General features: G+C 49.6%; 2 protein-coding genes across 2 annotated transcripts in view; both read left to right on the top strand.

Annotated features, from left to right (window-relative positions):
* Positions 1-1609: 1609 nt before the first annotated feature.
* Positions 1610-16714, top strand: part of LOC127201357 (apolipoprotein L3-like) — a 34294-nt gene continuing 19189 nt past the window's right edge. The window contains exon 1 of the mRNA XM_051159897.1: positions 1610-1630. The gene's annotated coding sequence lies outside the window, so the exon portion shown is untranslated. The remainder of the gene's footprint in view (positions 1631-16714) is intronic.
* LOC127200990 (apolipoprotein L3-like) lies at positions 10224-15258 on the top strand. Its single transcript, XM_051159354.1, has 3 exons — positions 10224-10323; positions 11383-11512; positions 14400-15258. Exons 1-3 carry the CDS (start codon positions 10224-10226, stop codon positions 15226-15228), a joined length of 1059 nt encoding a protein of 352 aa, XP_051015311.1. The 3' UTR covers positions 15229-15258.

The following is a 16714-nucleotide window of genomic DNA, read 5'->3' as shown; positions in this document are numbered from 1 at the left end:
CTTTCAAGGGTCTATGACTGTCGCAGTCCATTCCTCACTCTTATCCAGGGATGCTCACCATGCTTGGCTGTGGCTCAGCGGCCACTGCCCTGGTCTTGAATCTCACTAGGCTCTTCTCTGCAAACCTACAATCACGCTAATGAAAGGAGGAAGGCTCCTGAGGATGTAAAGTGTTTAAATGTAACAACAAAGATCTGTCTCCAAGGGAAGCATGGTCCATGGTGTCTGGAATCCAAGACTCCATCTCGGCTTGCTCTGGGCTCAGGCTCTGAGTTGTGGAGTGAAACCTGATAGATGCCTCGTTCCTCACCTCAGTCTCCCCATCCGCAAAATCACAACACAGCCCCATATCACATGCGGTAATTACACCCTGCTTTGAAAATTTTGCAAAGATGTGTATCTTACAGAATGATTGTAAAACTCCGAACAAAATGGTGAAATAAATGTGTTGCAAACTGTATTGTATGGCTCCTGAGTTGTCACTGGCTCTCCCCTCCCCCCCCCACTCAGGCTGGGTGGAGGTGGCCATCAAGGCCCAGTGACATTTGTGTACAATAAAAAAGGCCCCCAAAGAGAGGGTTATATTGTCCCCTGGTGTCCAGCCCCTCTCAGACCCTTTGCCTGGACAAAGCAGAGAAGTCCCACAGCCATCCAGATGCAGGTCTCTGGTAGAGCAGAGGACTTTCATCCCTCCACCAAAGGTTTCAGAGGAGTGGGACATAAGGTTGTGGAGTCTGCCATAGAGGATGCTGGGAAATTCTAGAGGAAGCAGTGCATGATGGGTCCAAGTAAAGGCAGATTCCAAGTGCCATGCTCTCCATCTTCAGCAAAGCACAGTCAGCACCAAGCACTCCAGAGCCCAGAACTTTGAGGAGCAAGGAAGCCAGGTGTGCCTGAGGAGCTGAGGCTGGGCAGAATTGGAGACATGGAGAGTGATCTGAGGACGTCACGGAGCCTGAAAGATGCATGGTCTTTTTCTTAAATACCATGCATATGGTCTTAGGCAAGCCCACAGAAAGGGCACTACAATCCCCAAAGGGGTCATGACATACAGGTTTGGAACCTTGGCTCCAGTGACAGATCATTTTACCCTAAAGGCTGTGGAGAACCTACAGCCAGCATGGGCTGTGCAGAGAAGAATTTAGAAAGTTAGCCAAACACTGATGACTGCTGTCATTGTCTTGTTTTACCTTTAAGCTTGTCCTTTGTGGTATTTGGCAGGATAGTAAGCACTGGCAGCCTGTAGCAGTGTGCCATATCTTTATATTGGAGATATTGGTGGTAAATTTGACTGTGCAGACTCTGTAAATAGATGGTAGTAAGTCATGGCTGACATTTGTAAGATGTTTTTCTACCTTAGCATTTCCTCATCAAATAAAGTATTTTCTTGTAAAAAAAAAAAAAAAAAAAAAAAAAAAAGAAAGAAAGAAAGTCAGCCAAGACTGTCTTATGAATGCGTGGATAAGGAGCGGGGTGCGGGTGGGGCTCAGCAAGGTGGCTCTGGGGATTTGTTTGATATCAGCTTTCCCAAGCAAACTCTTTCACTTTCCTTTGAGTTCCTGCCTTTGTAGGTTAACACACACACACAGCCTGTGCTGCTGCTCAAACTCAGCCAGACCAAGACCCCTCGGTAAGTTGGGGAAGGGGCACAGTTCCTCCACGAGCTCATCTTCAGCACAGCTCTAGAAGAGGGTGGGCCCATTTTATGAATGCAGTGGGGGGTAGCCAACCTGGACTGTCAGGCCAGTAGGGCCTGGGTGCTTTTCCTAAGAACAAAAAAGTTTGGGGAAGCTATCAAATGGGGCTAGTGGGGTACCAGGGCTCAGTTTAGAGGACAGAGTGCTTAGGACCCCAGAGGGAAGGTGTCTGGTGTGGGTGCTCACTCCCCTGAGAAATGGAAGAAACAAAGAGACAGAGGAGGGCAGGAGCTGAGCCTGCCAGTCCTTGAGCTGCTCAGTAAAGCTGGCTCTGGAGTGCTGCCACTGAGGTGGGAAGGGGACAACAGCTGACTGATGAGATCCCAGGAGCCCTTTCAGGGCAGCAGTGTTTCTCACGCCTGTTCTGAGGGCTTATTCTATGTAGTCTCTGTGTGGAAACTGAGGCTGCAGGAGAGAGTGGCTTGTTCAGCATCCTGGAAAGGAAGCTGAAGAGTAGGTGACAGGATTCTGTTCTCTGGGTGTCACCTGGTTTCTGCTCAGCCTGTGAGGGATGGGGGAAATGGCAGGCAATATCCTGTGTATCCTGGCGAAGAATAAAACAGACACAGAAACACACCTGCATCCTGGGGTCAGACCTAGCTAGCTCCAGGAAGCCGGGCTCTGTCTCAAGCTCTGTCCCAAGGGTCTCCATGGTTACTTACTGCCTTCCTGTTATTTCCCTTGTTCTGTCTCATGAAGGAAGAGCTCTTCCTGGTGCTTGGAGACTCTGATTTTTCTGTCTACTTCCATATGGTTGTCCTAACCATTGGAACAAAACACTGCTCTGTCCCTCACACGGTCCACATGGACACAGTCTGCTGTCTCCCTGCTGGAGATTTGGGGGCCAGTGGGGCCCTTGCTCGGCCCTATAGAAAGAGGCTGCACAGCAGGTCCCGGATACCAGCACTGGACTGCTTCAGGGATCTTGCCAAGTCTGCGGGTCCTCAAGGAGTCATGGGGTTGGGTAGCAGACGGGTGCAGTGTGGAGAAGTGCCCCAGGGAATCTAGACATTCAGGCCTGGGAGGGACTGTACCAGCCAACAGGGAGGGACTGGTTATCTTGTCTGTTCACATCACCAGGGACTGAGCTCTGGGCCTCGTGCACTGAGGGGCTTTCCACCCCAGAACTGCAACCCTAGCCACACACCTCAATGAAGAATGTTCTTGGATAGAACTGGGGGTCTCGGTGGGAAGTCTCAGTTGGCTCCAGTTGCCAACAGCCACCCTCCCTCAGCCTCTCCAGGGCTGAGGCCACCCCATGAGCAGGGCAGACCCGCTGTTCACTGAAGCCTGCTGGGCACTGTGAGTCTAGGAGAATGTCCACCTCATATACGGCCCTGTGAGTGTAGGGTCTCACACTTTAGTTATCCAACAGTGTATCTCATGTCAAGGATGGGTTCCTCAAGAGAATGTTCTTCCACTGCAGCTCATATGACGGTTAGGAACTGCCCTAGGTTGAATATTTAGGGAGGAGGACAGAGGGACTGCATGGACCAGAGCAGGGACAGGGACAGGGCCTGAAGGACTCCAGTCCTGATGGGATGCAGGTTCCTGCAGAATAGGGCATGTGGGCTCTGGGAGAGCACCCTGACACCTGAGAATTAACCCTGTCACAGGGCACAGGTCTTACCATGAGTAAGAATGGGAGGAAATGCTGCTGTGTGTTTAAGAGAGCAGAGGTTCCTATGTAAATGACCAGGTTCCAATCAGAACAGCTGGAGGTTAAGTCCCTGGTCCAGCAATACTGTGAAATATTGAGGGGAGACAGCAAACCTCAGTGGTCTTCCCCCCAATTCACAATGGGGCTCACTGGAGTCCTCCTGCAAGGATTGTAGGATCAATTTTCTTAACAAATATATTTTATTACGAACTTATTAACCAAGAGACCTCACTTATAACCCGACTAACCTAAACAATAAGAAAAGAAGATTAAAGAATACAATAATGAAACCTTAAAGATATCAGTTCTAGAGCAATTTTCCTGCCATACTCAGCAGGTTTTCTTCTGCTGGAACCTGGACCAACCAGAACCCTGAACCTCTGCCAAAGCCCAGAGCCCCAAACCTTCCCTTGAGTGGTTCTCTCTAGGAGCACCTCGAAGTAGAGCAATGAACAGCCAAAACTATCCCAGGTCTTCAAAGTCCCCAACTCTTGTGTTTGGCTCACATTTTTAACTCCTCTCAGCCTTTGTTCTAGGATGTTCTACAGCTGCTTAATAACCCTTCTCCCCCACATGGTGGTTCCATTTTTAAGAGGATAAACATCACTTGCCCTCTCACAAGTCTTTTTCTCATCCCCCACTTGTGATCTAAACAAAAAGCATGTTTACCTCTCCTTCAGAGCATGTTCTATGAGGATCTCTGTGTGTCACACACAGACAGTATGGACTTGCTGCTCTCATCAGCTGCTTGTGTTCCCACCTGATTCTAACCTGGGCCACACCTTCTGCTGAACCCTACATTGGGTCATGGAAGGAGGAAGTTTTTGCTCTTTCCTCTTTGCCTGCTTTTTCCTCACTAGCAAGTCTATTTCTTCACTGGCATTGGAGCCTCTTTCTTTGTGGTTCCAGCATGTACTAAAGACCAGCTGAGACATCCAGCCTAGTAGACTGAGCAGCTACTGGCAGCCACTGTTGGACTAGCTAACCCACAGCCTCTGAGTCATTCTAATAAATCCCCTGTCTTAATGCAGAGAGAGATTCCTCTAGAAGCTCTGTTCCTCTAGAGAACCTGACTTACACAGATGGTAACTTCTCCCCGTCACCCACTATGCCCTTAAAGCAAGCTGCTCTGACCTTCGCACCCCTGCACAAGGTCCTCTGCTCACTCTGCTATCTGCCAGCTGGACATGTGGGTGGCTGGGCACCTACCTGGGCATTTCACAGTCCTCGCTGGGTGCTGTGCACTGTCCTACAAAACTCCACAACCTTTCACAACCTGGCAGGTACAATAGGACATGGACCCAGGGCTGGATCAAAGGGCATCATCTGGCCATGGAAATTCTTTGGCCAGTAAGTTAGCTTTAAAATGCATCTCTGTGTTTGTGGGATATTTTTGGACTTGCCAATAATGAGGTGACTCCATTACTTTTCCCTAAAGTCTCAAGACCCTGCTAGCATTATTGAACAGGAAGGATGTTGGGTGTGAGGAGTGGACCCTGGGTGTCATTTTGTGAAAGGGACTTCAGAGCACCTGCCATGTCTCAGACTCTGACTAGCCCTGATATTTTTGAAATATTCTCTTTCTCTCTCCTTTTCATTTCATGTGAGTTTGGGAAGGCTTGAGTAAGGTGGGGGAGAGGGCACAAACCACTTGGGCGCTGCAGGGCTAAGATTTGTCGTTCATAGTTCCCCTAAGCTACTTAGTGAGGATGTGGCCAGCCTGAGCTATTTGTACACATGGAGAGTTTGGGCAGGAACAGGGGGTTATCAGTTACAAGGACAGAGTGGAGTCCTAACAGTGAGCACAGGATGGGATGTGGAATCTTCCAAATGGGATCTTCACACTGCCAAGGGCTTGACCCTGCTTGTAGGTCTGCCTGAGACATGATCAGGGAGCTCTAGAGGAAAGACAGCTTTTGTCTATGCTCAGTCATTTTTGGAGAGCTAAGAAACAGAAAAGGGAGTTGGAGGAGGCTTGGGGCACAAGGTCCATCCAAATGTGTGGCATGAGCATCCAACACTGGCCTTGGGTTACTGTTGCTGAACCAATAAGTACCAATGGTGGGTTTTGATTAGGATATACAAGGTGTCTGAGGGGTTCGGGAAGAGCTTGTCATTGCTTCATGATGCTGTGTCAGGCCCCATGGAGAAACTGAGGCACAGCACACAGTGACTGTTCTAGGGAACCTTGAAGGAGGTGAAGAGTTTGGTGAGAGGCTGACACTCCCTGGTTCTCATTGGCCTCTGCCTAGCCTCTGGGGGACAGAGGGGGAAGGCAAGGCTGGCCTGTGTGTGCAGGTGGGGAAGGGACCCAGTAAGGGACAGGGGGCAGGCTCAGTGCAGAGTCCCCAGGACCATCGTGCCTGGCCTTACCCAGGCCAGCAGCGAGGCCATGTTCTAGTTAGGCAGAGGGGCCCAGGAAGTGTTAAGTCCACAGGATTTCTTCTGTTCAGAATCAGGATTGTGCTTTCTCTCACAGCTTTGCTTTGCGTACTTTGTGACATGGGGTTTGTCACCCTTCTCTAGGCTTCTGTTTGTCCCCTGATAGATGGAGCCAGGGTTTCCTGCCCTGCTGAGCCCCAGCAGCCCGCTCTCCACCCGTTGTGTGCTGGACAGCTGTGCGGTGGTAGAGAGGGCACAGGAGACTGGTGCTGGTCCCTCAGATGCCAAAAGTACGAAGAGAAGGTGGGGGAGCGTGCTAGAAATGTCACTAGTTGGAACGCAGGGAAGGCGCCCCAGGGAGGTACAGGCTGACCCAACCATGTAGATGAGGTGAGCAGGAGAGAATGGCACACACTTTAAGGTCATTGGGAGAATAGTGTGTGTTGTCCTTCACGGAGGCTTAGAGTAGCTAGGGTTCAGAGTGTAAGAGTGTAAGGGTCTAAATATCACTGAAGGAAAACCCCACACTCAAATAGTATGAAAAAGCCAAGACCCAGCAGGCAGGGGTCAACCACTCACACAAAATGACAACCACAAGTGGAGCTCACAGGCTCCTTTTAAAGCCACAGGGGGAATTCCAGTAATGGGAGAGCACCCTTTAGCAGGATTGGTTGCCCATGGTGAGAGGAACTTGTACATCCCCGAGTGGCTCCGGCCTTGCAGAAGGAAGCCTCACCTTATATGTAGTTTAGCCCCAGTCCAGATGTCAGGGCAGTTGCTGACCGGTTGCCCTCTTTCCAAGAAGTCAGTTCGGGGAAAACTGAAACTTTAGTCCTGACATGGAGGTCCAATTTAAAATGGAGTGAGTTTGGACCTCCCAAGAGCCTAGCCACCTCCACCTGTCACAGTCTGTGTCCTCCCTGTCCTTACAGCTGGAACAGCTAATAAATACCCCTCTGCTGCCCGACATGCTCTCTGAACACTCTCACTCAGTTTCCCCATTTCTAGGGAAATCACAAGGTGAACTTGAACATCTGCACTTGACCTTGTTACCTTGTCTGTTCACTTCACTAGGGACTGAGCTCTGGGCCTCGTACACTGAGGGGCTTTCCACCCCAGAACTGCAACCCTAGCCTCACGCCTCAGTGCTGAATGATCTCTGTGGGAAGCTACAGCTGGCTCCAGCTGCCAGCAGCCACCCTCCCTCAGCCTCTCCAGGGCTGAGGCCACCCCACGAGCAGGGCAGACCCGCTGTTCACTGAAGCCTGCTGGGCACTGTGAGTCTAGGAGAATGTCCACCTCGTACATGGCCCCATGAGTGTAGGGTCCCACACTTTATTTATCCAACTGTGTGCCTCAGGCCATGAAAAACTTAAATGTTGATGCTGTGTGAGGCAGTCTTTTTGCTTCTAGAAGTATCTGACAGCTAAGAGCCCCAGTGCAGAAGGTTCCTCAAGAGAGTGTTCTTTCACTGCAGTTCACATTATGGTTAGACACCGCCTAAGGTTGAACATTTAGGAAGGAGGGCAGAGGGACTTCATGGGCCAGAGCAGGGACAGGGACAGGGTCTGAAGGATGCCGGCTCCTGCAGAACTAGAGGGTGTGGGCTCTGGGAGGGGACCCCTGTCACAGGGCACAGCCCTGATGTGGGTGAGAAGCCGCTAACAGTCATGTGGGTAGAGGAGTGGTTTCATATCTAAGAAATAGAGTGCCCATCTGAACATCTTGGGGTCAAGCCCCTGTCTTGCATTACTGTAATATATGGAGGAGTGTCCGCAAACCTAATGGTGTTCTCTCTATTTTAAAATTGGGGGCTGGAGAGATGGCTCAGCTGTTAAAGGCTAGGCTCACAACCAAAAATAAAAATATATAAAATTGAGTTCACTGGAGTTCTAATCTCATGAAGAATGTAGGTCTCCTAACAGGGTGTGTATTAAGAGCCTTGAGTGTCACAGACATAATGTATATATTTGTTATTATCATCAATTTGCATGTGTACCCATCATATAGGGCAGACTGAGCATCCCTTCTCATTTGTCCTGTGTGTTGGTTTTCTTCATGGCTAGGTGCCTAGAAGGTGACATCCTCCATAGACACTAACAGGACAGGTGGGCTCAGTCTTGGCCACGGTAAGAGTGAGTAAACCAGGTGACTGACAGCTCTAAGTAGCAGTACAGGGCCACTAAAGGGAGAAGCTCTCTGACTATCAGTCCTTTACCACCTTACTACAGCTGTCTCCACAGCAATAGACATGTTTGTTTTTCTCCTTCTTCCAGGCTAGACAACCGAAGGAAAACCTACCAGAAATCCAATGGCTTGGTCTCAGCACCCAGACTTCCTTAAGGGAGTGTCAGGTAGCCATTTTCCTCTTCTCTGTCTGCTTCCATGTCACAAAGGTCCCTGTGGAAGAGGAGATGCTGCACCTCTTACTTGTCCTAACAAGGTCCTTTTGGTCTCAGTGGGCCACCTGTGTGTGTCACTGTGTGTGTAAGTGTGTTGTCTGGACTGTTTGATACCCCCAGAGGCTCGTGCATCTGAACACTGGTCAGCTGTTGGTGTTGCTGCCTGGGAAGGTTACAGACTGCCTAGGACAAGGGGCCTCATTTGAGGAAGTCTGTAGGCTCAATTTTCTCAACCAATATATTTTTTATAACTTATTAACCCAGCATATGTCACTTATAACCCGACTAACCAAAACAATAGTAAATGAGAGAATTAAAGAACACAATAACAAAACCGTAAGGATATCAGTTCCAGGGAACAATTCTCCTGGCGTAATCAGCAGGATTTCTTCTGCTGGAACCTGGAGTAACCAGAACCCGGAACCTCAGCAGGAGCCGGAACTCCGAAGCCTTCCCTCGAGCGGTTCTCTCTAGGAGCCTCTCGAAGCGGAGAGATGAACAGCCAAAGTCTCCAAAGAGCCCCGCCTCCAGTTCTGGGCTCATTTATATGTCTTCTCCCAGAGTTTGGTCACAGGATCTTTTCAGCTGGCAACAATCAAGCTCCAGCATGAGGTGGTTGGTCTTTGAGTGGATTAACCTCACGTGTTCTCTTACAAGACCGTTCTGATCCCGCACTTGGGATCCTAAAAAACAGGTTTATCTCTCCTTCAGAAGTCTGTCCCTGTGGCAGGGCCTCACTGGAGGAAGTCCCCATGGGCTAGCTTTAGAGATTACAGCCCTGCTGAGTGTGGTGGTCAGGCTTAATCCAGCACTTGGGAGGCTGAGGGGGCGGAGTCTGTGAGTCTGAGGCCAGCCTGGTCTACATGCTGAGTTCCAAGGCCAGCTGAGGCTACCTAGTGTGACCCAGTCTCAAAAGTAAAATAAAATAAAGTTAAATAAAGTAAGAGGACACAGTCTTGTCCCCTTCCAGCACATTCTATGTTTCTTATGTGCAGTTGAGATGTGATCTCTCAGCGTCTGTCACCTGCTTCTGTCCCTTTCCTGCCACTATGGCCATCTGTCCCTGTGGAGCTGGAAGCCAGAATGTATGCCTGAGTTGGTATTTTATCTTGACAACATAAAAGTAACCGCCAGGATGAAGTGGTGACGAGGGGCAGGATGGCTTTGGTGGCCATGACAAGGTGTGCTCCTGTCGAGTTACTCATACCACAGATCTAGCGTAAGAGACTTCCTGGGGGAGGGGAGAGAGAAAGGCGGCTAGGAATTGGGAACGAGGGAGAGACAGAGGCAGAAAAACAGGCAGACAGACAGGACGACTGAGAAAGGGAACAAGAGAGGCAGATAGGAAGGAGAGGGGTCATGGGGGGAGAAGGAAGAGAGAGTATTATGGGGTGACTGGGGACCCTCTTATGTACAGTGCTCAGCTGGAACACTTGGCCATGGCAGACAATGACATAAGCTGCCACTAGGTCCCGAGAGGAGGCCAGAGGGAATGCCTGTTTGCTCACATTGACTAACTTTACAGAAGAGCTCTGCAGCAGAGAATGAGCTCTGCTGTGAAAAACCTCTCCCTCCCTCCTTCTCTCTCCCTCACACCCTCCTTCTCTCCCCCCCCCCGTCTCTGTAATATGTATACATGTATGAATGTATTATGTGTGTGCTATATACAGTAGATATTTGCTGCATTTACATAGAAAGAGAGCTGGAGAGAGAGAGAGAGAGAGAGAGAGAGAGAGAGAGAGAGAGAGAGAGAGAGAGAGAGAGAGAAATACATCAGGAAGGAGTGAGGAGACTTTGGCACTTTGGAGGAGGAACACAGGAGAGCGCTGTAGGCAGACCCCAGTGGGTTGATGAGCAGGATCCTGAAGACAGTGCCACTGAGCACAGTGCAGAAGGGTGGAGGCTACTCACCAGGTGTCACAGGACGCAAGGACTTTACTGCAAACTGGGCTAGAGGTCAATCCTGTGATGATTTGGCAAAGAACCTAGGCATTCCCTCCCCACATCCTGAGAACGTACACAAGGCTAAGTTAAAAGCAATGGGCTGATGTCTTTGGTGGGGAAAGGTCAATACAGCGGAACATGGCGGCTGGGGAATGGTTGCAGATGGTACTCTGTGTGCATGTCTATGGTGAACAGAGCAAGTGTGATATCAGGAAACGCCAGATGTTTCACACTGTGGGTTTGGAGAGAAAAGGAGCAGTAGGAAGCTCAGTGTCACAGAATGGCTGGGGCTGTGGAGGAGGTTGGGGCATTAAGTGGAGGCCCCTGCTCTGCAGTGGGACAGTGGGGACGGGGTGCAGTCAGGGCAAGGCTGCAGCCAGCTAAGCTCCGGCTTGTAAAGGCAGAAAAGCCCAGAGCTTTCTTGCTTCTGGAAAGCCATCGTTCAATATATTCAACTGCTGTGGTGTGGTTGAATGTGGCAAGGGTCCATCCCAAGCCGTCAGCCAAACCAGGCAGCCCTGGCTGTGTGGTTCTGGCTCTACAGTCATGAGACTCATATTCAATAGTTTAACCAGACATGAATTCAGAGAGCCCTGAGACCTTTTCGTGTTCAATATACACCTATGTTTATTCTATGTTTATTAAAAATTCTTCTATGGACACAATGAGATAATGGAGAACCTACTAGCTGCTTGGGAGTCACATGTGAAGGCCCTGGTACCACAGTGTGTGACACGTAAGAGTCTCATGGTAGATAGAACAGGAACTTTAACAAAAGCCATGTGCAATCTAGCAATGGAAAGCCAAAATCAGTGGTGAGCATACGGCAGATTGTCCCAGTAAGCACCTCTTCCTGGTGTGCAGAGGGAGCAGGATCACTGCATCTGCACAAGGTGTATCCTCTGCATGTGTGGAACAGGGTCAGAGTAAGAAAACATGCAGAGAGACGTGGACACATAGAGACAGGTGTAGGCAATGACATGATGGAGAGATGATAGAAAATAGGCACCTGTAATCTTCTTGTTATTGAGACCCTCAAGCTCACTGAGTAGCACTCTATATTTATGACATCATCCAGTGTTCATTAATTTACTTCCTTAAAGTTCCTGTCTCTATATGTACTTGCAGAGCCTAAGAGCTTTTACGTAGGGATCTGAGAGACATAATTGAACCTCCAGGCCCAGTGATGCCATAAGGGTCCTTGGACATATGCTCAGGAAAATGACATCTCATCACCTCCTGAAACTTGTCATTGAATCTTTTCCATACTGTCTTCTTATCATTCTTTTTTGATAAGATGTGGCAAGACACGTTGGTGAAGAAGTTGCTGATCATCTCACAGAAATACTCTCCAGAGAGGACCTGGAGCGCCTGAGAACTAAAGATGGATACTGGAAGGCATTTGTGGAAGCAGCAGAGTTGTCAAGGTTACCAGCATGGTGCACCCTGCCCTGTCCGCAGGACCACAATGATGAGGCTTATTTCCTGTGCAGCCAAACCCTACTCTAGGTTTTCCCAGAGCTTAGGGTTATGGGCCCTACATTTTAACAATCCAAGAGGAGTGTGTCCACCATGTAATTCCTTTGTGAAAAACATCTCAGGTTGATTGAAGGTGCCACTGAAGGTGCCAGGACCATTTCTGCCATCTGAGGTTTTGTGTCCTTGGCAAGTTAGTTACAGCTTTCTGAGTCTTACCACCAAGACACTGTACTGTAGGAAATAAGATGATACATAGGGAGCTCTCAGCATGTGGCCAGTACACAGTGGGTGCTCCTGAAAGTCAGCTTAAGAGTTACTGTTGAGAGTGCAAAGAAACCAGGTCCAGGGGTCTCCTGTAGGAGCCAAGAACAAACAACTGTGTTGAGAAAAATGGAGCCTGATCAACCTATGTTCCCGTGTTGTGGCTCAGTCATGTTCCTCCCATCAGAGGAGCTAAAACTGCAGCAGGATCCATCTGTGGCTGAGGAGGCAGAGAGCACAGGATGCAGATGCACAGAGCTGGGTTAGACACCAACTGTCCTTGCTCAGACTGGAGCCTCAGGCTGTGTTGGGAGTTCAGTCTGACAGGTCACGGTGACAGCCTGCAATGAGCAACAGGTCAGGGATGGAGAACCAAGTGCCAGCACCTTTCCCAAAGCCCAGACAGACAGGACCAGGGTTCCAGCCAGGGTTCAGGAGAGACTTCAAGTGATGCTGGATTGCAGGTGTAGGGAGGTGGCTATACAGCAGGGCAGGAAGGAGGAGAATTGTAGGTAAAAAAGAAGAGATGGTCAGAGGCCTAGCAGAGGACATGGAAGAGGGAGAAGGGACATTTATCCCCTGTGCAGCGCTGTGCATGGGTGTGCCCTCCACACACTGTCTTCACTGAAGAGTTCTAGAGTGTTGTTCGGAAGTGTCTTCCGTTCTAACCAGAGCTCGCTAAACATCAGGAAGGTCATGTGACTGCACATAGCTGCCAGAGTCAGTGTGGTTGAGGATGATTCGCATAACTGAGGAGACCCCATGCCACCATACCATAGGAAAGTGCCTCCCCTATTGCCTCCTCTACTTCAGGGAATTCTTACAGGTGATCAGCAGGCGCCTTACATCTTTGCACATGGCCTTGCTGTGTTCAAAGGTGACACTGTCATCTGACATGGTGTCTGTTAGCATGGAAATCTCTATTGCAGGAGTCTGAACTAGAGCTGCCATGTTGATGGTCAGAAGAGTGAGGAGCAGGAGTCAGTATGGAGCCTGGGTTGGTGGCAGCTGTCCTGTCATAGTCACCTCAGGCAGCCATTGCCACTGTGAGCTCCAGGCAGGGAGCAAAGGGCTTTGGGCATCTGCAGAGAGCCGACAGCAAGAAAAACAATCCACAGGGTCTCTCATGGCTCTGAGGGGTTTGTTTTTCAATTTATTATTAAATTCTCAGAAATAACAAAATGACAAGTCTGAGGGAAGAGTCCCCATGAGCCTTCACATCTTTTTGACACCAGCTGTTGATGAAGGACTATGCTAAACCGACTACAGGACTGAGAATTTTCAAAAGCAATCCATAAAACTCACACAGCAGGTTGTTGTCACATAGTCGCAGTTGACCAGGGAGCACTGGGGGGTTAAAATATGCCAATGAACACATGCACCAGGCACATCTGTAAGAGAGCTTCAAGCTTGACTTTCCTTGTCCTCAGGGTGCAGCGCTGACCTGCATTGAGACTGTGACAGGTCACATGACTACTGCACACCAGGAAGCCCACCACAGAAAAGAGCATCCAGCCTGAAGCAGGTCCAAGCAGCCAAGAGGACACAGCTCAGGACTGTTGCCCCAGAGGCTAGAGATGGAGCCATTGTGAACACACAGCAAGCTGGGACTTAAGGCAACCTGGCAGTGAGGGCAGGAGACAGCATGTCCCTTACAGAGTCACCACCAAGAGGTTAATTTTACTGATATAGGCCTCATGGGAATCTTACCAAGGTCAATGTCTTTGGCCTTAGTTCCTCTAGGTGATAGATATGGCCGCAAGGTCCCCACCACACTTCACATCTTTAAGGCTGAGCATTTTTATAGGACACTCTTGGGAAATGACATATCTCAGACCTGCATTTCTCCACTTGCAATACTTGCAGATATTTACTGAATTATTTTACTGACAGAACCCAAATCTATCCTCAATGCTGATCCTGTGCTGACCCTGTGCACAGTAGGTGGAGGTCTTTGTGCAAAGCTTTTAGAGCAAGTGTGTTGTCACTGTGTACTGCCTCATGAGGTCAGATGTGCAGTTTTCGACTGCTTAGGCCTGGGAGCCTCTCAGGTTGAGAACTGCACTCTTGGCATGCTCAGTCTGCACATCCCATTGCAGAGCTCCCCAGGCAAGCACAGGCATCCTGCATGCTGGATGCTGCAGGGAATGCGACAACTTCCCAGCATCCAAGGGCAGAGGGAAGACTCTTGGGACAGTTGCATCCTCACAGCACACACAGTTCTCTGAGGTAGAATATTGGCTCTGACCCCACATTCCTGTGCTCATCAGATGTTTACCATAGGTAGCGATAACACTGACCTTGAGTGAAGACATTTTATCAAGTGCCTTTCATTACAATGTCTTGATTCTACGTCACTCTCTGACTGCCATGGAGTAAGGATGGTGGCATCTGTAATTTCCAACTGCTCAGAGTAGAAACACAAACTCCCCAACACCCAGTCGTGAAACTTTGGATCTCTGTAAAATTGTTCCCCATTGAGTTTGCAATATAAAGGTAAAGCTTGAACAAGCCTTTGGCTTAAAAAAAAAAAAAGCCTGTTTTTCTCATGCTCTTTGACTCTTTTCATCGCAGCAAGGAGGAAGCTGCCCTGCATGATGCGTTGCACAAGCATTTAACACAGCCACCCACAGAAGATGACCATCTTCAAAGGGAAGAGCAGAGAAAGAGGTTTTTGGAAGAATTTCCTCCGTTGAAAAGCAAACTTGAAGAACACATCAGGAAGCTCCGAGACCTGGCTGACCATCTTGACCAGGTGCACAGGGGCTGCACCATCTCCAACGTGGTGTCTGGCTCTGCTAGCACTGCCTCTGGGGTCCTGGGCATCCTGGGTCTAGTTCTGGCACCCTTTACAGCAGGGGCCAGTCTGACGCTCTCGGCAACTTCCTTGGGGCTGGGAGTGGCGGCGTCTATGAGTGGTGTACCGACCACCATGGTGGAGGATTTAAGTAGACTGTCAGATGAAGCTGAAGCCAGTCGCCTGGTCGGAGCCAGCATGGACATACTGAATGCGATTCTGAAGATCTTGCCTAAGATTACAGTCAAACTTGTTAAAAGAGGTGTAGATCTTTTTGGTAAATTGAAAGCCCTCCGGGATCATATCCGAGCCATCAGGGCAGCCAGAGCAGGCTCTCGCTCTGCACAAGCTTCTAGGCACGTGAGGAGTACCTTAGCCGACTCTGCTCGCCCAATGACCAGAGGAGCCAGGATTATAAAAGGAGCTGTAACCAGTATCTTCCTTGGCCTGGATGTGTATCACCTTGTGGTGAACTCAAAGGATTTGTATGAGGGACAATCCCTAGAGTCAGCCAGAGCTCTGCGGGACCTGGCCCACAAGCTGGAGGAGAAGCTGCAGGAATTTGGGCAGACCCACAGTGCTCTGCAGTCAGCCCTGTCTCAATGACCCCTCCCACAAGCAGCTAAGAGTTCAGGGGAGATGACATGCACGGGGTGGGGACACAGAGGCATACCCTTACAGGGGAAACAGTCTGAGGTCCATCCATGGGACTGAGCATTGAGGAGTTTGTATTTCTCTGGCTGAGCAGAGCAAGCTCAGTGCAGAGAGACAGAGATTCAAGGATGTAGAAACTGGGGTCTAGAAGAGGGGGCAGAGTGTCTAGAGAGTGGGGAATGGGACTAAACCATGGTGGAGGTGAGCAGGGAGGGCTGTACAGGAAGAAGCGATGAGAAGTCAAGTGACCTGGGGAGCTGAAAATGGGAGAGGGCCAGAGTGAGAGTCAAGTCAGATTTGCACAAGGAGTCAAACAACTTATGGTCTGGAAATGATGTCAACATGTTTGTGACAGGAGCCTCAGCCTGTGACCCTCAGCTCCCACTCAAACTGTGGAGGCTTGCTGGCCAAGATGGTGTCTCTATCAATGGGCTCTTGATCTCCTATGCTCTATAGACTTGTGTTCAGTAAATGCTAAGTGGATGGTTTGAGAATGGGTTATAAAGCAGTCACTTGAACCTCTGGACCAAAGGGACTGGCAGAGTCCCGAACTCTAGGGTGATGAACATTTGCACGACTCTTGTGGTGTCACTGATCATGCTGAGCAGTTCCCTGGCAGACCTTCATGCTCTCCAAGTGGTATGGGATCTGCTTGTAGGGAAAACAGTATGGGGGTGTCCTAACCCCTGCCATATGAGTCTGTGGCCCCATCCTGACTGTTCAAGGGTCTATGACTGTCTCAGTCCATTCCTCACTCTTATCCAGGGATGCTCACCATGCTTGGCTGTGGCTCAGCGGCCATTTCCCGGGTCTTGAATCTCACTAGGCTCTTCTCTGCCAACCTACAATCACGCTAATGAAAGGAGAAAGACTCCTGAGGATGTAAAGTGTTTAAAATATAACAACAAATATCTGTCTCCAAGGGAAGCATGGTCCTTTGTGTCTGGTGTCCAAGGATCCATCTTGGCTTGCTCTGGGCTCAGGCTCTGAGTTGTGGAGTGAAAGATGATGGATGCCTCATTCCTCACCTCAGTCTCCCCATCTGCAAAATCACAGCACATCCCCATATCACAAGCGGTAATTACACCCTGCTTTGAAAATCTGGCAAAGATGTGTATCTTACAGAATGATTGTAAAACTCCGAACAAAATGGTGAAATAAATGTGTTGCAAACTGTATTGTATGGCTCCTGAGTTGTCACTGGCTCTCCCCCCCTCAGGCTGGGTGGAGGTGGCCATCAAGGCCCAGTGACATTTGTGTACAATAAAAAGGACCCCCAAAGAGAGGGTTATATTGTCCCCTGGTGTCCAGCCCCTCTCAGACCCTTTGCCTGGACAAAGCAGAGAAGTCCCACAGCCGTCCAGATGCAGGTCTCTGGTAGAGCAGAGGACTTTCATCCCTCCACCAAAGGTTTCAGAGGAGTGGGACATAAGGCTGT

This window comes from Acomys russatus, chromosome 17 (genome assembly GCF_903995435.1).
Source record: "Acomys russatus chromosome 17, mAcoRus1.1, whole genome shotgun sequence".
Lineage (NCBI taxonomy): Eukaryota > Metazoa > Chordata > Mammalia > Rodentia > Muridae > Acomys > Acomys russatus.
This window is presented reverse-complemented; position numbering and strand designations above follow the sequence as displayed.